This window comes from Schistocerca serialis, chromosome 2, assembly GCF_023864345.2.
Source record: "Schistocerca serialis cubense isolate TAMUIC-IGC-003099 chromosome 2, iqSchSeri2.2, whole genome shotgun sequence".
Classification (NCBI taxonomy): domain Eukaryota; kingdom Metazoa; phylum Arthropoda; class Insecta; order Orthoptera; family Acrididae; genus Schistocerca; species Schistocerca serialis.
Window position 1 is genome coordinate 1,123,660,409 of NC_064639.1, and position 25,543 is coordinate 1,123,685,951.

General features: G+C 40.0%; 1 protein-coding gene across 3 annotated transcripts in view; it reads right to left on the minus strand.

Moving 5' to 3' along the window:
- The window catches only part of LOC126458569 (serine protease snake-like), a 720,709-nt gene that overhangs the window by 508,018 nt on the left and 187,148 nt on the right, over positions 1-25,543 (minus strand). For 2 of the 3 annotated variants that reach the window (XM_050095701.1, XM_050095700.1), the window contains exon 9: positions 21,315-21,481. The exons of the other annotated variant lie outside the window; for it this stretch is intronic. In XM_050095701.1, the coding sequence (XP_049951658.1) occupies positions 21,315-21,481 (167 nt within the window). The remainder of the gene's footprint in view (positions 1-21,314; positions 21,482-25,543) is intronic. 3 annotated transcript variants of the gene reach the window in all.

Genomic DNA, 25,543 nt, shown 5'->3' on the forward strand with positions numbered 1-25,543 from the left:
AGGTCTGCAGACTACAGAACAGGCAATCAAACAAAAAACTATGGCTCACCAAGGGCATAAATATCATGCCAGAGACAAAGAGAACTGTATATAATATCCAGACAATCCAATAATCCCCTCCATATGAACTATTATAGGACATACTGTAAAATTTCAACTAAAGTCATTAAAAAAATCTAAAAGTATGTGTATAGAATCTTAAATTAATTGTTCAAATATTAAAATCAGAATGATCTGGAATGTAACAAAAAAGGGAAACAGGTATTGCACCGTCTGACAATGCAAAAACTGCTGTCCTAAAAATTAACAATTTGGAAATAACTGATAGTAAACAGATAGCAGACACTTTTAACAACGACTTTCTAACTGTCACTTCTCAAATAGGTTGCAGTGGTGACCTAAGGGAGGCTGCAGATATTCTGAAACCTAACCTCCCACAAAGTTTTAATGATATAAACATACCACGCATAACTGTCAATGAAATAACAAAAATAATTCATTCATTGAAAAGTAAAGGATCTTCAAGTATCGATAACATCTCTAGTAAACTGTCGAAAGCCTGCAGTAAAGTGTAGTAGTTACTCACGTTTGTAACATATTTCTTTATGAGGGAGTTGTTCCAGAGAGAATGAAATATGCCATTGTGGGAACTCGTTTCAAGTCTGGCAATGCTATAGATGTCAAAAATTATTGTCCTGTCTCTCTCTTAACAACGTTTTCAAAGGTTCTTGAAAAGGCAGTATATATCAGGATTGTGGTACATCTTGATAAACTTAATATTATTAACCATAGACAGTTTGGTTTTTAAAAAGGGGTTTCCACAGAGCGTGCCATATACTTGTGGCGGCAGCACCGTCCAACGCACGGAGGGCTGAACTACGGCACTGCCGACACAAGTAGGGGCAGCTGTACCGTTATGCGGAATTTCGGCAACGGTGCGTCGCACACCGGACCGCACGGGAACAAAGCTGCCACCAGTACGAGCTAGTCGACGCGACGCGACACACGTCTCCCCAGTTCTTCCGCCGCGGACCACGTGCGTCGAGTCAACGTGACTCCGCCGTAAATGCATACGCGCGGTTGTAAACGCAGTCGCCGTTAAATTGTCTTTCGCTTCTTCGCGGACGTTACGGCGCCTCCGGTCGCGCCAAGAGCAGAACATTCTGTGACGCGGCCTTTTGTCTCGCTCGGTCCACGCGGCCGCGCCACGGCTCGTCACTGGAGTGTGCACCCTCCGGGATCGGTGACCGAGCCGTGCCACCAGTGCAACGCGCCTATATAGGCGGACATTAGCGAAGTATATTATTTGTCATTTATTGTAACGGCGGGAAAAATAAATGTGTCCTGTCCAGAAACCGCTTTAGCCATTTATTGCCACAAAGCCTCTCCCATGAGCATAGTGCGTGGGCACGGCGATAAATGCCGGTTCACTGCACATGAGCGACTGTAAGCGGGGATACAACACGTTCCCGCTTCATACTCATGCACAAATGATGTCTTGGAATCTATTAATAGTAAGAAGTGAGCAGTTAGTGTCTTCTGTGATCTTTCCAAGGCCTTTCATTGTGTAAACCATAAGATACCCTTGGGGAAGGCCTATCATTATGGAATCAAAGGGCCTATAGGTAATTGGCTAAAATCATATCTCGAAGACAGGAAACAAAAGGTGGTTCTAAATGGCTGCAAGAGAGGATATTCTGATCTAGTGGATTCTGAATGGGGCAAAATACAAAATGGCTCTGAGCATTATGGGACTTAACATCTATGGTCATCAGTCCCCTAGAACGTAGAGCTACTTAAACCTAACTAACCTAAGGACAGCACACAACACCCAGTCATCACGAGGCAGAGAAAATCCCTGACCCCACCGGGAAGGCAAAATACAGCATGGAGCTCCCCAGGGATCTGTCCTTGGACCCCTGCTGTTTTTAATATATGTTAATTATCCCCCCCCCCCTCCCCGCCCAAGAACCATGGATCTTACCATTGGTGGTGAGGCTAGCGTGCCTCAGCGATACAGTTAACCGTACCATAGATGCAACCACAAAGGAGGGTTATCTGTTGAGAGGCCAGACAAATGTGTGGTTCCTGAAGAGGGGCAGCAGCCTTTTCAGTAGTTGGGGGCAACAGTCTGGATGATTGACTGATCTGGCCTTGTAACACTAACCAAAACGGCCTTGCTGTGCTGGCACTGTGAATGGCTGAAAGCAAGGGGAAACTACAGCCGTAATTTTTCCCGAGGGCATGCAGCTTTACTGTATGGGTAAATGATGATGGCATCCTCTTGGTAAAATATTCCAGAGGTAAAATAGTCCCCCATTCGGATCTCCGGGCGGGGACTACTCAGGAGGACGTCATTATCAGGAGAAAGAAAACTGGTGTTCTACGGATCGGAGCGTGGAATGTCAGATCCCTTAATCAAGCAGGCAGGTTAGAAAATTTAAAAAGGGAAATGGACAGGTTAAAGTTAGATATAGTAGAAATTAGTGAAGTTCGCTGGCAGGAGGAACAAGACTTTTGGTCAGGCAAATACAGGGTTATAAATACAAAATCAAATAGGGGTAATGCAGGAGTCGGCTTAATAATGAATAAAAAAATAGGAGTGCGGGTAAGCTACTACAAACAGCATAGTAAACGCATTACTGTGGCCAAGATAGACACACAGCCTACACCTACTACAGTAGTACAAGTTTATATGCCAATTAGCTCTGCAGATGATGAAGAAATTGAAGAAATGTATGATGAAATAAAAGAAATTATTCAGATAATGAAGGGAGACCAAAATTTAATAGTCATGGGTGACTGGAATTCAGTAGTAGGAAAAGGGAGAGAAGGAAACTTAGGAAGTAGGAAGTAGGTTACAGTACGCTTGTTCGCCCAATGCTTGAATACTGATCGGCAGTGTGGGATCCGTACCAGATAGGGTTGATAGAAGAGATAGAGAAGATCCAACGGAGAGCAGCACACTTCGTTACAAGATCATTTAGTAATTGTGAAAGCGTTACAGAGATTATAGATAAACTCCAGTTGAAGACTCTGCAGGAGAGATGCTCAGTAGTTCGGTACGGTCTTTTGTTAAAGTTTCGAGAACATACCTTCACCGAAGAGTCAAGCAGTATATTGCTCCCTCCTACGTATATCTCGCAAAGAGACCATGAGGATAAAATCAGAGAGATTAGAGCCCACACAGAAGCATACCGACAATCCTTCTTTCCACGAACAATATGAGACTGGAATAGGAGGGAGAACCAATAGAGATACTCAAGGTACCCTCCGCCACACACCATCAGGTGGCTTGCAGAGTATGGATGTAGATGTAGATGTAGATGTAGGTGAATATGGATTGGGGCTAAGAAATGAAAGAAGAAGCCGCCTGGTAGAATTTTGCACAGAGCACAACTTAATCATAGCTAACACTTGGTTCAAGAATCATAAAAGAAGTTTGTATACATGGAAGAAACCTGGAGATACTGAAAGGTTTCAGATAGATTATATAATGGTAAGACAGAGATTTAGGAACCAGATTTTAAATTGTAAGGCATTTCCAGGGGCAGATGTGAACTCTGACCACAATCTATTGGTTATGAACTGTAGATTAAAACTGAAGAAACTGCAAAAAGGTGGGAATTTAAGGAGATGGGACCTGGATAAAATGACTAAACCAGTGGTTGTACAGAGTTTCAGGGAGAGCATAAGGGATCAATTGACAGTATTGGGGGAAAGAAATACAGTAGAAGAAGAATGGGTAGCTTTGAGGAATGAAATAGTGAAGGCAGCAGAGGATAAAGTAGGTAAAAAGACGAGGGCTAGTAGAAATCCTTGAGTAACAGAGGAAATATTGAATTTAATTGATGAAAGGAGAAAATATAAAAATGCAGTAAATGAAGTAGGCAAAAAGGAATACAAAGTCTCAAAAATGAGATCAGCAGGAAGTGCAAAGCGGCTAAGCAGGTATGGCTACAGGAGAAATGCAAGGATGTAGAGGCTTACCTAACTAGGGCTAAGATAGATACTGCCTACAGGAAAATTAAAGAGACCTTTGGAGAAAGGAGAACCGCTTGTATGAATATCAAGAGCTCAGATGGGAACCCAGTTCTAAGCAAAGAAGGGAGAGCAGAAAGGTGGAAGGAGTATCTAGAGGGTCTGTACAAGGGCGATGTACTTGAGGACAATATTATGGAAATGGAAGAGGATGTAGATGAGGATGAAATGGGAGATATGATACTGCGTAAAGAGTTTGACAGAGAACTGAGAGACCTAAGTCGAAACAAGGCCCCGGGAATAGACAACATTCCATTAGAACTACTGACAGCCATGGGAGAGCCAGGCCTCACAAAACTCTACCATATAGTGAGCAAGATGTATGAGACAGGCGAAATACCCTCAGAAGAATATAATAATTCCAATCCCAAAGAAAGCAGGTGTTGACAGATGTGAAAATTACCGAACTATCACTTTAATAAGTGACAGCTGCAAAATACTAACACAAATTCTTTACAGATGAATGGAAAAACTAGTACAAGCCGACCTTGGGGAAGATCAGTTTGGATTCCATAGAAATGCTGGAACACGTGAGGCAATACTGACATTATGGCTTATCTTAGAAGCTAGATTAAGGAAAGGCAAACCTAAGTTTCTAGCACTTGTAGACTTAGAAAAAGCTTTTGACAATGTTGACTGGAATACTCTCTTTCAAATTCTGAAGGTGGCAGGGGTAAAATACAGGGAGTCAAAGGCTATTTATAATTTGTACAGAAACCAGATGGCAGTTATAAGAGTCGAGGGGCATGAAAGGGAAGCAGTGGTTGGGAAGGGGGTGAGACAGGGTTGTAGCCTATCCCTGATGTTATTCAATCTGTATATTGAGCAAGCAGTGAAGGAAACAAAAGAAAAATTCGGAGTAGGTATTAAAATCCATGGAGAAGAAATAAAAACTTTGAGGTCCGCCAATGACATTGTAATTCTGTCAGAGACAGGAAAGGACTTAGAAGAGCAGTTGAACGGAATGGATAGTGTCTTGAAAAGAGAATATAAGATGAACATCAACAAAAGCAAAACTAGGATAATGAAATGTAGTCGAATTAAGTCGGGTGATGCTGAGGGAATTAGAAGAAGGGATCAGTTGGTAGGATATGTTCTGAGGCATCAAGGGATCACCAATTTAGTATTGGAGGGCAGCGTGGAGGGTAAAAATCGTAGAGGGAGACCAAGAGATGAATACATTAAACAGATTCAGAAGGATGTAGGTTGCAGTGGGTACTGGGAGATGAAGAAGCTTGCACAGGATAGAGTAGCATGGAGAGCTGCATCAAACCAGTCTCAGGACTGAAGACCACAATAACAACAATGATTTACCCCTGTCCATTGGTAAAAATTGTGAATTCCCAATGTTTGCTTATGATACAAAGCTTTGTAGTAGATGGTAAGTTTACTGCTGATCTGGAGACTGATGTTAATGATATACTCAGAGAAGTTACAGCTTGATTTTCAATTAATTCTCTTTCAGCAAATTTTTAAAAAACTAATTTTATACAGTTCCACTCAAGAAATAAAACTCCAGAAAATATAGTAATTGCTCATGACAACCAGGAACTAGAACAGGTGCACTCCACTAAATTCCTAGGGGTTCACATTGACAGTAGGCTCAACTGTGAACTGCATGTGTCCCTTACTCTAAAAAGACTTTCATCAGAAACTTTTGCTTTAAGAATCATTGCTCATTTTGGGAACATCAACATTTTAAAATCAGCTTACTTTGGATACTTTCACTCATTAATGAGTTATGGAATAATCTTCTGGGATAAAAATAAATCTTTACTGCTCAGAAGAGAACAGTCAGAATCACGTGTGGGGTTCCTCCATGAACCTCATGTAAAAAACTTTTCACAAAGTTAGAAATACTGACTACAACATGTCAGTACATGTACTCTCTGATGAATGTTGTTAAATGTTCATACCATAACTACAACACTAGAGGTAAAGAAGATCTACATGTCGAACAAAAAAATTTGTCACTTGTACAGATGGGAGTAAAGTATGCTGCTATAAAGACTTTTAATGCATTGCTTAATAATATTACATGTACAAGAGAAAATGAAATGCTGTTCAAAGGCATTTTAAAAAAATACCTGCTTGGCCATCCGCTGTACTCCTTAGACGAATTCTTGTCCAGAAATAATGCACTCCCTTAATAATAGATGTATTTAGTCTCTTTGTTATTAGATGGATGATATGATATTACTATTATAGTGTGAATGTTATAGTTATAATGTTATAGTGTGAATTGCTATACTAGTTAAATGACAGCTTGTAAATGAGAAAAAGTGATACTTATCAATATCTATATCATTGTATTATATTACTATTCAATAGCATTAATTGTATTTGTACAATTGTATTGACATGTTCCACATCCAGGCGAATGACTCGCATGTACAGATCCATCGAATATGCGTACCAAATAAAAAAAGTAAAAATAAAATAAAACCACTTAATAAGTAGTAAGACACATATATATGACAGAATACTAAGTAGTAGGCAAGAGTAAAGCATCAACTCTGTTGGAGACATCTCAAGAATTGGCAATAGTAATCAGTCATCATTTAGCAACATTCTGAACAGAAAAGGCAACTCATATGAAGCATGGTTTATCATTGTTAAAAAAATACTGCACTGTATTACAATTACAGAACTTTAAGGAAAAAAATGAACACTGTTGGCCATTAAAATTACAACACCAGGAAGGGCAGGAAATATTGATATTTTACTTACTGTGCATGTACAATGTAGTAGTATGAATATATGATTGAATTTGTAGGTGATTTGAGGTTATAGAGTGTATAAAATTTAGTATACAGAGCTGCCACATCTGGTAGAAACAGTGGCTGTAACCTGAGTAGAAAATGAGTCAAATTCAACTTAGATGACAGATACAGGTACGTCATTCCACGCTGTTTCAACTTTATGTCAGACATTATCAATGTTAGTGGCTGACAAATAGTGACATGCCCATCTCTTGGTAACTTGTAACCAAACTTTTCAGTGGGTGCATCTATTTGTATATCTATATCCACTTGATAATTCTGCAATTCACAGTTACAGGCCTAGCAGAGGGTTTGTCAAATCACTTTCAAGCTATTTCACTATCATTCCACTCTCAAACAGCATATGGGAAAAATTAACGTTTACATATTTCGATGTGAGCTCTGATTTCTCTTATTTAATTACGATGACCATTTCTTGCTCTACAGGTGGGTGCCAACAAAGGAATTTCACTCTCTGGGGAGAAAGTTGGTGACTGAAATTTCATGAGGAGATGCTGCTGCAACAACAGATGGCTTTGTTTTAATGATCTTCACCCCAATTTGCATATCATTTCCATGACACTCTCTCCATTTTTTGTGATAATACAAAATGAGCTGCTCTCCTTTGGACTTTTTCAATATCCTTCATCAGTCCAAACTGATGTGGATCCACAATGCACAGCAGTACTCCAGAAGGTGGTGGACAAGTGTAGTGTAATTAAAGTCTGGAGTAGACCTGTTGCATTTTCTAAGTGGTCTGCCAATGAATCACAGTTTTTGGTTTGCTTTCTTCACAACATTATTTGTGTGATCATTTCAATTTAAGTTATTCAGAATAATAATCATTCAGTATTTAGATATGTGTGACTGAAATGTAATGGAATCATTTTAGTACTCATGTGAATGACTTTTCATTATTTAGAGTCAATTGCCACTTTTTGCACTGTATGCACATCTCATATATATCATTCTGCAGTTGGTTTTGATCACCTGATGACCATTATAGATGGTAATGACAGCGTCATATGCAAACAGTCTGAGAAAGCAGCTCAGATTGTCTCCTAAATCCTAGATCAGGAGCAGCAGAGGGCCTATAACACTTCCATAGGGAACAACACACATTACTTCTGTTTTTCTTTTTTTCTATTGAGCACTGTATATTGTGGCCTTTCTAACAGGAAATCCTGAATCCAGTCTCACAACTGAGATGATACTCCATAGGCAAGCAGTTTGATTGGAAATCACTTGTGTCAAAAGTCTTCTGGAAATCTAAAAATATGAAATCCACTAGACATCCCCTGGTGATCTTACTATAAACCATAAATGGTGTATCATGAAATGTCAATGTCAGATTGCATATGTTTTTAATGAGTGCTTTTCTTCTGTTGGAAAATCTGTCAATGACCATTTTAAGAATCTTCAGCATAGATATAAGGGCACTCCAGTCAAACAAAGCATATACTTGGACCCAACCAATAGCAAGGAACTCAAAACATAGTAATGTCATTAAAAAAATAGAAAATCAGCAGGCTATGATGGATTGTCAATCAGTACACTAAAAAGATGTATAGATAACATATCTGACGCCATGGCCACAACAGTAAATGATGTAATTGCATCAGGTTGTTTCCCAAATAGTCTAAAGATAGCACAAGTAACCCCGATTTACAAGAAAGGTGATAAATCTAAAATTGAAAACTACCGACCCATCTCAATCTTACCTGCATTTTCTAAGGTAGTTGAGAAAGTTATTTATACTAGACTAATGACATTCCTGAGTCAACACAAATTAATATTTGAGAATCAGAATGGCTTTATGAAAAACAAGTCAACTTCAGTAGCAGCAGCACAATTAATAGACAAAATAATAACGGCCATAGAGAACAAGGAGTATGTAACTGGAGTGTTCCTTGATCTAGAAAAAGCTTTTGATTGTGTCAACATCACCATATTCCTTGACAAGCTGTGGAATCTGGGTATCAGAGGAACTGGCTATGAGCTAATAAAATTGTATATGAGCAATAGAAAACAATTTGTCTTGCTTAAAACAAACAGTGGGTCATACAAATCTCAAATTACTGATATCAAATATGGGGTGCCTCAAGGTTCTGTGAAGAAGTTGTGGGTCAGGATGAAGCTTCATCCTGACCCACAACTTCTTCACTTTTGAAAGCCAGACATACCAACAACTAAAGGGAACAGCCATGGGTACCAGGATGGCCCCCTCGTACGCCAACCTATTCATGGGTCGCCTAGAGGAAGCCTTCTTGGTTACCCAGGCCTGCCAACCCAAAGATTGGTACAGATTTATTGATGACATCTTCATGATCTGGACTCACAGTGAAGAAGAACTCCAGAATTTCCTCTCCAACCTCAACTCCTTTGGTTCCATCAGATTCACCTGGTCCTACTCCAAATCCCACACCACTTTCCTTGACATTGACCTCCATCTGTCCAATGGCCAGCTTCACACGTCCGTCCACATCAAACCCACCAACAAGCAACAGTACCTCCATTATGACAGCTGCCACCCATTCCACATCAAACGGTCCCTTTCCTACAGCCTAGGTCTTCATGGCAAACGAATCTGCTCCAGTCCAGAATCCCTGAACCATTACACCAACAACCTGACAACAGCTTTCGCATCCCGCAACTACCCTCCCGACCTGGTACAGAAGCAAATAACCAGAGCCACTTCCTCATCCCCTCAAACCCAGAACCTCCCACAGAAGAACCACAAAAGTGCCCCACTTGTGACAGGATACTTTCCGGGACTGGACCAGACTCTGAATGTGGCTCTCCAGCAGGGATACGACTTCCTCAAATCCTGCCCTGAAATGAGATCCATACTTCATGAAATCCTCCCCACTCCACCAAGAGTGTCTTTCCGCCATCCACCTAACCTACGTAACCTGTTAGTTCATCCCTATGAAATCCCCAAACCACCTTCCCTATCCTCTGGCTCCTATCCTTGTAACTGCCCCCGGTGTAAAACCTGTCCCATGCACCCTCCCACCACCACCTATGCCAGTCCTGTAACCTGGAAGGTGTACATGATCAAAGGCAGAGCCATGTGTGAAAGCACCCACGTGATTTACCAACTGACCTGCCTACACCGTGATGCATTCTATGTGGGAATGACCAGCAACAAACTGTCCATTTGCATGAATGGACACAGGCAGACAGTGTTCGTTGGTAATGAGGATCACCCTGTGGCTAAACATGCCTTGGTGCACGGCCAGCACATCTTGGCACAGTGTTACGCCGTCCGGGTTATCTGGATACCTCCCACCGACACCAACCTATCCAAACTGCGGAGATGGGAACTTGCTCTTTAATATATCCTCTCTTCCCGTTACCCACCAGGCCTCAGTGTCCGCTAATTCAAGTTGCCGCCACTCATACCTCACCTGTCATTCAACAACACCTTTGCCTCTGCACTTCCGCCTCGACTGACATCTCTGCCCAAACTCTTTGTCTTTAAATATGTCTGCTTGTGTCTGTATATGTGTGGATGGATATGTGTGTGTGTGTGCGAGTGTATACCCGTCCTTTTTTCCCCCTATGGTAAGGGGGATTGGAATGACTCCTTACCCTCTCCCTTAAAACCCACATCCTTTCGTCTTTCCCTCTCCTTCCCTCTTTCCTGATGAGGCAACAGTTTGTTGCGAAAGCTTGAATTTTGTGTGTATGTTTGTGTTTGTTTGTGTGTCTATCGACCTGCCAGCGCTTTCGTTTGGTAAGTCACATCATCTTTGTTTTTAGCTACAACAAATATAATGTTGATAACAACAATATTTGTAATATTGTGATCGTATACTACCGAATGTAAAATGCATCAAAATGTAAAATTTATTAATACAAACAAATCTTTAGTTTGTAATTTATAAGCTGATGTATTCAGAAGAATAATCTGTATGATACCCTGAAACTGTATTATTTCTAGGGATTGTATTTGATTATTTGATGTTGAATAAATATTATTATTATTATTATTATTATTATTCATTACTTCGTGGGAATAAAAGGCTAGTATTTTCTGAATGCATGTTGGCTATTGGTTAATAAATCATTTTCTTCTAGGCAATTCATAGTGCTTCAACACAGTATATGTTTCAAAATCCTTCTGCAGATCAGCATTAGTGGTATCGGTCTGTAATCCAGCAGGTCACTCTTATTTCCTTTCATGGGCATTGGTGTGACTTGGGCACCTTTCCAGTCTTTAGGATCAGATCTTTCTACTGGTGAGCTGCTGCACATCATTGCTAAGTATGGAGCTACTGTATCAGCATACTCCAAAAGAACCTGACTGGTATACAATCGGGATCAGAGACCTTGCCTTTATTAATTGATTTAAGCTGCTTCACTACACCAAGGGTATCAACTTCTAAGTTACTCATGCTGGCATTTATATTTGATTCAAATTCTGGAGTACTTACTTCATCTTCTTTGGTGAAGAGACTTCTGAAAACTATTTAGTAACTCCGGTTTAGTGGCAATGTCATAAGTAAGATCACTGTAGTTCTTGTGTAGTGAGGGTATTGATTGTGTCTTTCTGCTGGTGTAATTTACATATGACCAGAATTTCTTTGGGTTTCCTGTCAGATTTTGAGATGGAGTTTCACTATGGAAATTATTAAAAGGATCTTGCATTGAAGTTCATGATGAATTTTGAGCTTCTGTAAAACTTAACAGATCTTAGTGCTTTTGCATTCTTATAAATTTGGCATGCCTTTCTTTCCATTGCTTTTGCAACATCATTTTGAGCTGTTTTGTGTACCATGGGGAATCAGTGCCATCTTTTGTTAATTTATTTTGTTTATGTCTCTCAATTGCTACTGATACTATTTCTCTGAATTTAAGCCATATTTGGTCTATGCTTATGTAGTCAGATTGGAAGGAATTTCAGTTGTGTCTTAGCAAGGCATCAAGTGAATTTTTATCTACTTTAAAAAAAAAAATAGATGTACTTCTTGCATTTATTTTTCGGTGGTTTGGGTGTTGTAGTACTCAGTCTCACTAGAACAACCTTGTGATTGCTAATCCCTATATCTACCACAATGCTCCCTATTTGCTCAGGATTATTTATTCAAAGAGGGCAAGTATTTCATCACAACAATTTAAAGCCTAGATGAGCACCTGAAGTAAATATTCTACATAATTTTCTGAAAAAGCATTCAGTATGATATTGGATAATTTTTTTACGCCTACCACCAATCATAAACATGTATTTTCACCATTGAGGATAGATTGAAATCTCCACATGCTATAATTGTGTGAGTGGGGTACATATTTGATTTAACACTCTAGCTTCCTTTGAAGTGTTCAGCAACAGTACCATCAGAGTCAGCAAGTTGGTAAAAGGAACCAATTATTAATTTATTCCAGTTGTGATGTCACAGAAAATGTTAATGAAAAGACCCAATATTACAGTAGAACTAACAATGGAGTAGTGATTGATGGAACAAATGACAGCTACAGTGAAGAGGAACCATACATGGTTTGAAAAGTTGTTAATAAAGTAATAAAAAACAGAGTTCAGACAAAATTAATATTGTGTAGAATTCCATACATATATGATATTCCAAGCTAAAACCTCTCTATTTATAAATTAAACAACAAAATAACAAAACCAGCAGCTAAGCATGAGCACGTGACAGTGACAAACATCTTTCTCAGCAGTAATGATTAAATAAGGCATAACTGCATATGGTATCAAAATGAAAAAAAAAAAAAACTTTGTGTAACAGATTGTGTACATAATGTGATTTTCCACTGTGAGACAGTTTTGGAAAACGATGTTTAGTATTTAGCCTTTCCTACGTCATTTTCTGTTTCAGCACCATTATGGTCAGAGAGTAACTGAGATAATGACTTCAATCTGTTTCCTGATTTAATGTTAAGACCAGAAATTCTCAGGTTTTCTATCAAATTGGTAGATAGAGTTTTACTCTTTTATTCATCGAACAGTTCATGCATGGCCCTCCTCATACTAATTTTGGCTTCATTAAGTTTTTATTTGTGTGTGAGGTTTTGGTTACATACAAAATTTGCAGTGAAGCTTTCTCTACTGTTGTAGCAGCTTCCTAACATGGCTGTCAAACCATCCCTCACAATTCTGCTCAGTACATTTTCTAAAGTGTGTTGTATGATGATCTCAAACATTTGTCTATTGATGTTCAGTATTGTCAGTGCTCGACATGAAATTTTCATGATGAACTGTCCGGTAATCTGAAATCTGCATCTTGTCACACTTGCTGAACAGATAAATCTTCCTGTCTTTCTCTGTATTACTATTACAGCCATATTCCACCATGCAGTGATCACCATGTGATTATTAATTACCTGTTCTACATTAATTGAGTCACAGAGTTGAGGCCTGTTTGTCACCAGCCGGTCTAAGATGCTATCTTCACAAGTTAGTTCTCTGATTAACTGCTCAAGGTGATTTTCAGATAAGGCTCTTATAACCGTTACCTACCAAATGCCTGAGTCAGATTAGTCTCCCAATCTTTAGCTGCTAAGTTAAAATCTGCACCTAAATCTGTAACATCACCACGAAATTTTCGGAAAATATTCTCCAAGTTTCCCCTCAACTGTCTTGCCATTACTATTGCTGAGGCAGGGTATATACAAGTATCTGATGACCATGTTTGATGTACTTTTAAAACTTATTTTCACCCAAATTATTTTGTGTTGTGTACCCAATGACACTCCATACGCTCAAACCTGGTGCTGTGTCTACAGTGATCAGCAAGAACATTATGACCACTGACCTACAATCAATATAAACCCATCAAGGTGATAGCAGCATCACCTGGTCAGGAATGCTGCTAGTCAGACACACACACCTGGTGGATGTAGCATCAGTGAATGTGCTTTCCACATTTATGATGGGCAAAGCATGCAATCTATCTGAGTTTGACTGAGGGCAGATTGTGATGGCTTAGAGGCTTGCCAAGAGCATTTCAGAAACTGCATGACTTGTCCATTTTTCAAGGACTGCTGTGGTGAGTGTCTTCAGGACATGGTGAAACAAAGGTGAAACCATGTGTAGGTGTCACAGGGTTGGGTAGCCACCCCTCATTGCAGATTTTGGATGTCATAGGCTGGGCAGACTGGTAAAATAGGACTGGTGACAAACAGTGAAGGATCTAACATCGGACTATAATGCTCGGCAGAGTACAGGTGTGGCTGAACATGCAGTGTACCTAACACTTCTAACAATAGGCCTCTGCAACCGATCACCCACTGAATGCACCAATGTTAACACCATGACACCGGCAACTGTGACTGAAATGGGCACGTGAACATTGGCAGTAAATGTTGGCACAGTGGCAAAGCATTGCATGGTCTCCTGAATCCCAGTACCTTCTTCATGATGTTGATTGGAGGGGATAAATCTGTCATCTTTCAGGGGAACAGCTCCTTGACAACTGTAATGTGGAATGGAGACAAGCTGGTGATGGCTCCATTATGCTCTGAGCAACAATCATGTGGGCGTCCATGGGTCCAGTGGAGCTCATGTAAGGCACCATGTTGGCCAAGGAGTATGATACACTGGTTGCGGACCACTAACAGCACTATGACGATCATGTTTCCCATAGCTTCCATATTAGGATTTATCACCACTGTTGTCTGTGCCAAAGGTGGACATACCAGCTACTAGGTAGGCGGTCATAATCTTCTAGCTGATCAGTGTGTATGACAATGATAAATGCTATCTGGTAATATTCATCCTTCTTAGAGCCTCCATACATGGATGCATCCTTTGTGAAGCTGTGGTGCCACACCTCTATCCGGTTTTGTCATAGGCAACATCACTGACTATCAGTCTGCCCCTCTGTTGTTGTGTTAAGAAAAGCTGCAACAACGGTCACCATGCTGACAGTCTATGATGCAACAGCCATCATTGCTCTGTCTGTGCGAATATGTATCAGTTGCTGTGAACAACCCCATTTCCTGATTCAAGGTAGGTGACATCACTGTGGGCTCCTTCATCCCTTAGTGAACAATATGTCTGCCTTCTCAGGTGCTAGTTATACAGGGAGTGGAGTTTAGTATACCTGAAACCATGATTTCATATTTGCATGACAGTCACAGGAACCTTATCAATGCAATATAGTGAATCAATAAACTACACCTACATCTACATGGAAACTCTGCTAATCACATTGAAGTGCCTGGCAGAGGGTTCATCAAACCACCTTCACAATTCTCTATTATTCCAATCTCGTATAGCGCGTGGAAACAATGATCACCTATACCTTTCCATATGAGCTCTGATTTCCCTTATTTTATTGTGGTGATCATTCCGCCCTACGTAGGTCAGTGTCAACAAAATATTTTCGCATTCGGAGGAGAAAGTTGGCGATTCGAATTTCGTGACAAGATTCCATCGTAACAAAAAACGCATTTCTTCTAATGATTTCCAGCCCAAATCCTGTATCATTTCTGTGATACTGTCAGTCGAGGCGGAAGTACAGAGGCAAACTCTTTGCCTTTACAAATGTCTGCTTGTGTCAGTGTATGTGCGGATGAATATGTGTGTGTGTGCGAGTGTATACCTGTCCTTTTTTCCCCCTAAGGTAAGTCTTTCTGCTCCCAGGATTGGAATGACTCCTTACCCTCTCCCTTAAAACCCACATCCTTTCGCCTTTCCTCTCCTTCCCTCTTTCCTGATGAGGCAACAGTTTGTTGCGAAAGCTTGAATCTTGTGTGTATGTATGTGTCTGTTTGTGTTTCTATCGACCTGCCAGCGCTTTGGTATGGTAAGTCACATCATCTTTGTTTTTAAATATATTTTTCCCACGTGGAATGTTATATATATATATGAATATAATAGAGGGAAACATTCCACATGGGAAAAATAAATCTAAAAATAAAGATGATGAGACTTACCAAACAAAAGCGCTGGCAGGTCGATAGACACACAAACAAACACAAACATACACACAAAATTCAAGCTTTTGCAACAAACGGTTGCTTCATCAGGAAAGAGGGAAGGAGAGGGAAAGATGAAAGGTTGTGGGTTTTAAGGGAGAGGGTAAGGAGTCATTCCAATACCGGGAGCGGAAAGACTTATCATAGGGGGAAAAAAGGACAGGTATACACTGGCACACACACACATGTCCATCCGCACATACACAGGCACAAGCAGACATTTGTAAAGGCAAAGAGTTTGGGCAGAGATGTCAGTCGAGGTGGAAGTAAAGAGGCAAAGATGTTGTTGAAAGACAGGTGAGGTATGAGTGGCGGCAACTTGAAATTAGTGGAGGTTGAGGCCTGGCGGATAACGAGAAGAGAGGATATACTGAAGGGCAAGTTCCCATCTCCGGAGTGCTGACAGGTTGGTGTTAGTGGGAAGTATCCAGATAACCCGGACGGTGTAACACTGTGCCAAGATGCGCTGGCCGTGCACCAAGGCATGTTTCGCCACAGGGTGATCCTCATTACCAACAAACACTGTCTGCCTGTGTCCATTCATGCGAGTGGACAGTTTGTTGTTGGTCATTCCCACATAGAAAGCTTCACAGTGTAGGCAAGTCAGTTGGTAAATCACGTGGGTGCTTTCACACGTGGCTCTGCCTTTGATCGTGTACACCTTCCGGGTTACAGGACTGGAGTAGGTGGTGGTGGGAGTGTGCATGGGACAGGTGTTACACCGGGGGCAGTTACAAGGGTAGGAGCCAGAGGGTAGGGAAGGTGGTTTGGGGATTTCATAGGGATGAACTAAGAGGTTACGAAGGTTAGGTGGATGGCGGAAAGACACTCTTGGTGGAGTGGGGAGGATTTCATGAAGGATGGATCTCATTTCAGGGCAGGATTTGAGGAAGTCGTATCCCTGCTGGACAGCCACATTCACACCGTGCAGCAGTATTCTAAAAGAGGACGGACAAGTGTAGTGTAGGCAGTCTCCTTAGTAGGTCTGTTACATTTTCTAAGTGTCCTGCCTATAAAACACAGCCTTTGGTTAGCCTTCCCCACAACATTTTGTATGTGTTCTTTCCAATTTAAGTTGTTCGTAATTGTAATACCTAGGTATTTAGTTGAATTTACGGCTTTTAGATTAGACTGACTTATCATGTAATCAAAGTTCAATGAGTTCCTTTTTATACTCATGTGGATGACCTCACAATTTTCGTTATTTAGGGTCAACTGCCAGTTTTCGCACCATTCAGATATTTTTTCTAAATCATTTTGCAGTTTGTTTTGATCTTCTGATGACACAACAGTGTCATCTGCAAACAACCGAATACTGCTGCTCAGATTGTCTCCCAAGTCGTTTATATAGATAAGGAACAGCAAAGGGACTATAACACTACCTTGAGGAACACCTGAAATCACTTCTGTTTTACTCAATGACTTTCCATCAATTACTATGAACTGTGACCTCTCTGACAGGAAATCGCAAATCCAGTCACATAACTGAGATGATATTCCATAAGCATGCAATTTTACTATGAGCCACTTTTGTGGTACAGTGTCAAAAGCCTTCCAGAAATCCAAGAATACGGAATCGATCTCAAAGCCCTTGTCAATAGCACTCAGCACTTCATGTGAATAAAGAGCTAGTTGTGTTTCACATGAATGACATTTTCTAAACCCACGTAGACTGTGTGTCAATAGACGGTTTCCTTTGAGGTAATTCATAATGTTCGAACACAATATATGTTCTAAAATCCTGCTGCATATTGACATTAATTATATGGGCCTGTAATTTAGTGGATTACTCCTACTACTTTTCTTGAATATTGGTGTGACCTGTACAAATTTCCAGTCTTTGGGTACGGATCTTTCGTCAAGTGAACGGTTATATATGATTGTTAAATATGGAGCTAATGCATCAGCATACTCTGAAAGGAATGAACCTAATTGGTATACAGTCTGGACCAGAAGACTTGCTTTTATTAAGTGATTTGAGCTGCTTCACTACTCCGAGGATATTTCCTTCCACGTTACTCATGTTGGAAGCTGTTCCCAATTCGAATTCTGGAATATTTACTTCATCTTCTTTTGTGAAGGCATTTTGGAAGGCTGTGTTTAGTAAATCTGCTTTGGCAGCACTTTCTTTGATAGTATCTCCATTGTTATTGCGCAGAGAAGGCATTGATTGTTTCTTGCTGTTAACATACTTCACATACGACCAGAACCTCTTTGGATTTTCTGCCAGGTTTCGAGACAAAGTTTCATTGTGGAAGCTGTTATAGGCGTCTCGTATTGATCTCCACGCTAAGTTTCGAACTTCTGTAAAAGATCGCCAATCTCGGGGATTTTGCGTCTGTTTAAATTTGGCATGTTTGTTTCGTTGTTTCTGCAACAGTGTTCTAACCCATTTTGTGTACCAAGGAGGATCAGTTCCATCGTTTGTTAGTTTATTTTGTATAAACCTCTCAATTGCTGCCGATACTATTTCTCTGAATTTAAGCCACATCTGGTCTACATTTATATTATTAATTTGGAATGAGTGGAGATTGTCTCTCAGGAAGACATCAAGTGAATTTTTATCTGTTTTTTTGAATAGGTATATGTTTCGCTTATTTTTCAAGGATTTGGGGATTACAGTATTCAATCTTGCTATGACAACCCTGTGTTCACTAATCCTTATACAGTTTTGATGCTGGTTATTAACTCAGGATTATTTTTTGCTAAGAGGTCAAGTGCGTTTTCACAACCGTTTACTATTTGTGTGGGCTCATGAACTAAGCTGCCCGAAATAATTTTCAGAGAATGCGTTTAGCACAATTTCAGATGATATTTTATGTATACCTCCAGATTAAACATGTATTTTTGCCAACATATCAAGGGTAAATTAAAGTCACCACCAACTATTATTGTACGAGTCAGGTACATGTTTGAAATGAAACTCAAGTTTTTCTTTGAACCTTTCAGCAACTGTATCATTTGAACTGGGAGGTCGGTAAAAGGATTGAATTATTGTTTTATTCCAGTTGCCAACAATGACCTCTGCCCATACTAACTCACAGGAATTATCTACTTCAATTTCACGTCAAGTTAAACTACTTCTAACAGCAACAAACATGCCACCGCCAACCATGTTTAGCCTATCTTTTCGGAACACCGTTAGGTTCTTTGCAAAAATTTTGGCTGACCTTGTGTCCGGCTTTAGCCAGCTTTCAGTGCCTATAACGATTTGAGCATCAGTGCTTTCTATTAGTGCTTGGAGCTCTGGTACTTTCCCAACTCAGAGATGACAATTTACAACTGTTATACCAATGGTTGCTGTATCTATGTTCTTCCCGTGTTCAGCCTGCACCCTTCATGACTGAAGCCCATCTTGTTTTTTCCCAAGACCCTCTAACCTAAAAATCACCCAGTCCACACCACACAGCCCCTGCTACCCGTGTAGCCACTTCCTGCTTTTAGTGGACACCTGACCTATTCAGCAGAACCCAAAACCCAACCACCATTTGGCGCAAGTCGAGGAATCTGCAGCCTGCACGGTCACAGAACTGTCTGAGCCTCTGATTCAGACCCTCCACTCAGCTCTGTACCAGAGGTCCGCAATTGGTGCTGTTGAGTATGTTGCAAATGGTCAGCTTTGCTTTCATCTTGCAAGCAAGACTGGCAGTCTTTACCACTTCTGTTAGCCACTCGAAACCAGAGAGAATCTCTTCTGATCCAAAGCGACACACATCATCGGTACCAACATGAGTAACCACCTGCAGTTGGCTGCACCCCGTGCTCTTCTTGGCATCTGGGAGGACCCTTTCCACATCTGGAATGACTCCACCCAGTAAGCACACGGAGTGCACATTGGTTTTCTTACCCTCTTTGTAAGCCAAGTCCCTAAGGGACTCCATAATGCACCTAACATTGGAGCTCCCAACTACCAATAGTCCCACCCTCTACAATTGCCCGGATCTTGCAGGCTGAATGGTTTCCTCTGAAACAGGACAGGTGACAGCATTCGGACCAGTGACAGTGTCAGCCACAGACAGCACCTGGAACCTGTTTGTCAGACAAACCGGGGAGGCCTTATGTGCCACCGCCTGGGAAGTCTTTTGCTGCCTGCTTTGCCCCGGGGTGACCTACCACTCGACCAATGTGAGGGGTCAGCCTCAGTTTGAACAGTAACTGGGTTGGCCACCAGTGAGGACCGGTCAGAGGACTCTAATGCACTGGACATCTGTTGGATCCCCACAGCTGGCCCACAACAGTGGTGCCCATCCACTGCAGCCTCAAGCTGTGTAACTGAAGCCATCACAGCCTGAAGCTGAGAGCAAAGTGTCACAAACTCGGCTTGCATCCACACACAACTATCGCAGTCCCTGTCCTTACCAAAGACCGTGGAAAACTAAACTATGCAGATAAATTGACTATCGGCACGTGCTGCACAACTCTACTGTAGACCCTGATGAAAATGCACAAACTGTGTCTTGTAATACGCAGATATTCAAGAACTTAGCTACTGAAGCACTCAGGTGAAACTAAATAATTTTCCCCTGATAAGGGACTTGTAATATATCACAAAATCAGTTTACTGTGGCTATTAGATTTTAAATTTACACGCAGAACCTCAAGAAACTGAACTATTAAAGCACACAGATGATATAATAAAATTAGCTCCTGGTTAGGAACTCGTAAATGTCACAAAAGTGGTTTACTTATCTGTTACTGCATCTGTCATGGTCGGTTATTGCTCCTTGCCTGACTGACTAACGCCAACAAGCGGTCACACTCTGCAGTCTTGACAGACAACAGTCAGTACTGTTGAATTTGAATTACATCACATGATATATTTTTCTCTTTCTTGCACAAGGCATAACTTGATGTTTTCAGAAACAATCAACATTTAAATGCAATTTCAAAATGAGAAACCTTTTGTGTGATTTTTCCTAATACGCAAAATGTGGATGGCATTTCTCCTACCAATTTTTATGGTGCACTGAAATGCTAATAATCTTTATATGCAAGTATGTAGTACACTTTATACGTTTTTCATGTTGTTTTCATGGTGATAAAATTTTAATGGTCAATAATGAGTTTTATGTATTCCAGGAAACTTCTCTCCCCGTATCTAAGCATTTTTATTCCCCCCCCCCCCCCCCCCCAATTAATCTCTATCTCATTGGGTAGAGGAACATCTGGCACCAGAAGTTGGTATTTGTCTTAAATTTTGTTTGTACTTCTGTTTTCTGATGCCTGGTAAAAAGGGTTCTCATTTTCCTCTAATTAATAATTTTCTTGATGTGGCGTACCACAATCATGTAATAATGCATAATTAAATAAATACAGGTAAACAACAGCTGAAGTGTAACCTTGTACAATGTCTGTTTAGATAGATAGTTACCATTTCCTTTAGTCTTTTCAAGATGTTTTCGTGTATAATCTGTGACAGTTGTTCAGCCGTTGAACCAAATACTAAACAATTTTTATTCATTGAAGTCCTAACTACATTAACAGATCTATTACACACTGCAGACATAATAGATTACCTGGGTTTGAAGTTTCATACATGCAGTAGTAAAGCATATTACAGTAACATACCTGACAAGTGTCTTTGTCTCCTGAACTGACCCCGGCACATATCATTGATGGTGCAATTCCATGAGGCAGAGATGTGATCTTGCCAAGACTTTTCCATAAGTTATTGCACTTTTCGTTATCTACTATATCAAGATTAACTTTCTGCAAAATGTCACTTGATTTTCCAGCTGCAAGACAGAACACCATCAAAAATGACAACAATATCTGACAGTAAGACTTCTATTTTAAGTGTGGATTTTAACATATTACTCACAATGGTCAGTGGGAGAGATCAAGAGGTTTGTTTCATCATTAAATATCATTTAAGTGTGAAGGCAGTGGTAGTGTCAGCACCCAGAGAAGATAGTTATAGCTAGGTATGTGTGTGCATTAACAATGTAACATAGACTAAAAAAATCAACAAAAATAATCAATTTTTGAAAATATAATATAAAAGGATAGAGAAAAAAATCTACTCACCAAGTGGTGGCAGGAGAACACACGCAGTAGTTGACAAAATATACAAGCTTTTGGAGACAATGCCTCCTCCTACTGGCTGAAGAGATGAAGGGGAAGAAGGAAGGATAAAGGGAAAGGACTGGTCATCCAGAACCGCAGATCAAGGGATGAGAAGCAAGTCTGGTAAGTATCCTCTGACCTGGGGTTTTGGGTGACTTTTTTGTAACTCTCCCTAGTTTCTAAAAGTTTCCAGTGCTTTTCCTTCATCCCTCTCCCTTCCCCCTTCAGCCCTTCTACTAGAAGAAGGAACCACTGCTTCTGAAAGTATGCACATTTAATTAACTTGTGTGTGTGTCTCCTGCCACCATTTAGTGAGTAGATTTTCTGTTATATCCAGTTAAAAATTAGATAAATAGTATTTAACTTCCAAGGGCTTGATACAATAATTGAATTGCAGAACTGGGCTTACTGTTGGATGCTTATGACTGTTATGTATTGCTGTTAAACTGATGTCTGAAATCAGATATCCTAGAAATGCTGAATAATATCAAGGCGAAGGTTCAACTTTGGGTTTTGATCCAGTAAGCATATCTGAGCTGTCATGGATATTCTGTCAAGTAAATACATTACTTTTTGGTACCAAACCAATGCTAATTTTTACTGTAGTGCTTGTTAAAGAAATTTAGAATTATGTAATGGCAAAGCAGTCACCAATCTGAAAGTTGATTGGTTGGTTAGTTTCATGTTACATGGATCATTTTGTATGATACATCATAACAACATAGAATGAGTCATTTTACATTCCACTGCAAATTAATTTTTTATTATGGCTACATCCTGAACATTTGTAAGTTTTATCAAGAGTTGTCAATTGTATTGCTGTGTAAAATATGATTTGTTTCAGTATGAACCATGAGAAGAGCAAATGAAGTCAAAAGCCTACTTTTAACAACTTGTCAATAAAAGTAACATGTCAATGCAATCTATAAACGAAAGGTGATATTGTACATGTTTGAAACATGAAAATGACATGTAATCCCAAAATGTTTTCATCACATTATTCTTCAACAGTTTTGATAACTGTTGTATAAAATTAGGTATTTTAATTTTTGTTTCAATATGTAAAATAAAGGAAAGGTAATGACTCACGTACTGCAGTCTGATGTGTGGTGCATAGGACACATAACATAACAATGTGTTCAGTAGGTTTCAATCCTTCTGACACTAGTTCTAGTAGCAAGTACACTCATCAACATACAGAACTACACTGAGATCCAAAGGTACACAATCACAGCTATGGTGGCACTGATTATTGATTGTTGAGAGCACAGTTGCCTGGGTTGAGGACCTGGAGAAGGGGTAGGGAATAATGCGTGATGCAAGGATGAGTTATTGGTGTAGTGTGAATCAGTATCAGCCAGGATTGATGACTCAGTGGCTGCTCAAGATGGAAAGTGTCCCGCTACCTTCTACCACTGCAGTTAAGACAGAGGCATTTCCATCACTGTAAAGGACAGGGTGACATGTGAAAGCTGCCATGCGATGTACCAGATATGTTGCTATTACTGTGCAACATTCCCTGTGGGTATAATAACAAAATAGACAACCAACTGTCTACTTGCATGAATGGCCCTTGCCAAATGGTGGTGAGCCTGTAAATCTGCAAATATGACTAACAACTACTTTTTGTGTGCCATTTGGATATCCCTTCCAACAGAAATTTCTCTTAACTATATAGGTGGAAATTGTGTGTCTAGGATATCCTTCATTCTTGCAGTCCCCCTCTCCTAAACCTCCACTAATCTGTTTCCCACTATCTCACCTTAGCTCTTTGCTTCTCTCACCTGTCTACTCCTCTCCTTCCTTTTTCATCACCATCTCACTTTCCATTCCTTGCCTTCCTGCCCCTTCTCACTCTCTCCCTTTTTTCCTCTCTACCCCCTACATGCTCTAACCTCTGATCTCCGTTCATCTTATTGTGCAGCCACTGAGTCATTTCGTGAAAGACCTGCCTCTCACAACCCTGCTACAACCTCCTTGCCTCATGTGTCCTACCCTGACCATCCCCACCTTCATCTACCCAGACAACTGCTTTCAGTAACTGATATTCAATTATTAGTGTCGCCACAACTGTATGTGTGTGTTAAAGCAAGTGCAACAGTTTTCTATTACATGTTTCTGTGCGCCTCAAACCAGTTCATTCCCTACATTACATGTAGGCAGTTGCATATTTATAGGATGATCACTTAAAACAGATCCCTGAAACTTACTAAGTGCCTTTCATGGGATAGTTTGTGTCCATCTTCAAGTATTTGCTAGCTCAGTCCTTTCAGCATCTACATGCCAATTTTCCATAGCTATAAAGAAAAATGGGAATGAAGAAAACAACAGGGACCATTCATGCCGCCCTTATTTCCAAATATTCAATATCTCATGTTAGTTCTATTTGGTGTGGAATTACTGTAAAATAAGGCAAATGTATGTGTGTTAGCAATCATCTTCGTAGGTTCATTGTATTTCCTTAGTATTCTACCAATGAAACAAAGTTTACTGGTTTTAATTGTGACTCACTGACTTGTTCGTTATAGGATACTTCATGTTTTTATTTTTTGATGTGTACTATTTTACAGTTCTGAACATTCAAAGCTAACTGAAAATTTTTACAGTACTTTGAATTCTTTATCAACATCTGGGAGCTGTCTTGCTTGCTTTCACCAAAGTCTTTTGTAATGGTTTTGCTGCATCTGCTAACTTCTTGGATAATTAGATTGTTCTCTTGAAATTTTTCCATCAGAGGATTTATTGTGCAGCAAGCATGACTGTAGCTGGGATCATGTGGGTTTCTGTGGGATTCTCAAGAGTAGCACTGTGTGTTGTGTGGGTCGCATCTAACAAAACTGGTTATAGTGAGATAAATGTACTACCCAATATTGGATGAAATGAACTGAACGATACCATGATGAAAAGGTAAAAAACAAAAATCCACTACTACAAAGCTATGCAAAAATGTTTAAATGTCAATGTTTACAAATACTTAATATAATTACAATGATGATTATGGACTTCTCAAAAAGATAAACAGTTAATTGTATTTTATTTATGAAATGTATGCCCCAAATATTATTATGCATAACTAGATCAATATATGATAGTAACTTCTTTGCTACATGTTGTTAGAGGAAAATCTTTGTTGGTTGCAACTTGCATGAGTTGGAAGTGTGAGAATGGAGAATGAGTTGTGTGTGTTTTATCGATTTGTATTGTGAAGTGAAATGGATGAAAATAGATGTGTGATTCTACAGAAAGTCCATCAGATTTCACATTATAATTGAAGTAGTAACTCAATCACCCTCAACACAATTATAGGAAGATGAATCACAGAAAGGAGGAGTACAAGGAGCCATCAATGTACATCAAAGAAGAGCAACTAAAAATATGAGTATTGTTTTATTAACATAACTGGTAATTAAAATTCAACTGTCCCTGTAACTCGCTGCAGTGTGTCACTATCTCATGGTGGCAAGTGCTGTGAAAATGCGACCAACTGCCAAAATTACTAACTTACTCCAAACATATCTAAGTTCAACACTGGACAAGAAGAGGCTGGGGATGGTCAGAGTATGGTGGCGTTGCCCATGATTTTCTTGAAGTGAAATGTGAATACTGTGTTGGACTATTTTTCTTCTTGGAGACTGAAAGATATTGTGAAAATTTTATGTGAACAATCAGCCAGATATGAACCATAGCTATCAAACAGCAAAATAACACCAAAAAAGGATTTTGCAAACAAG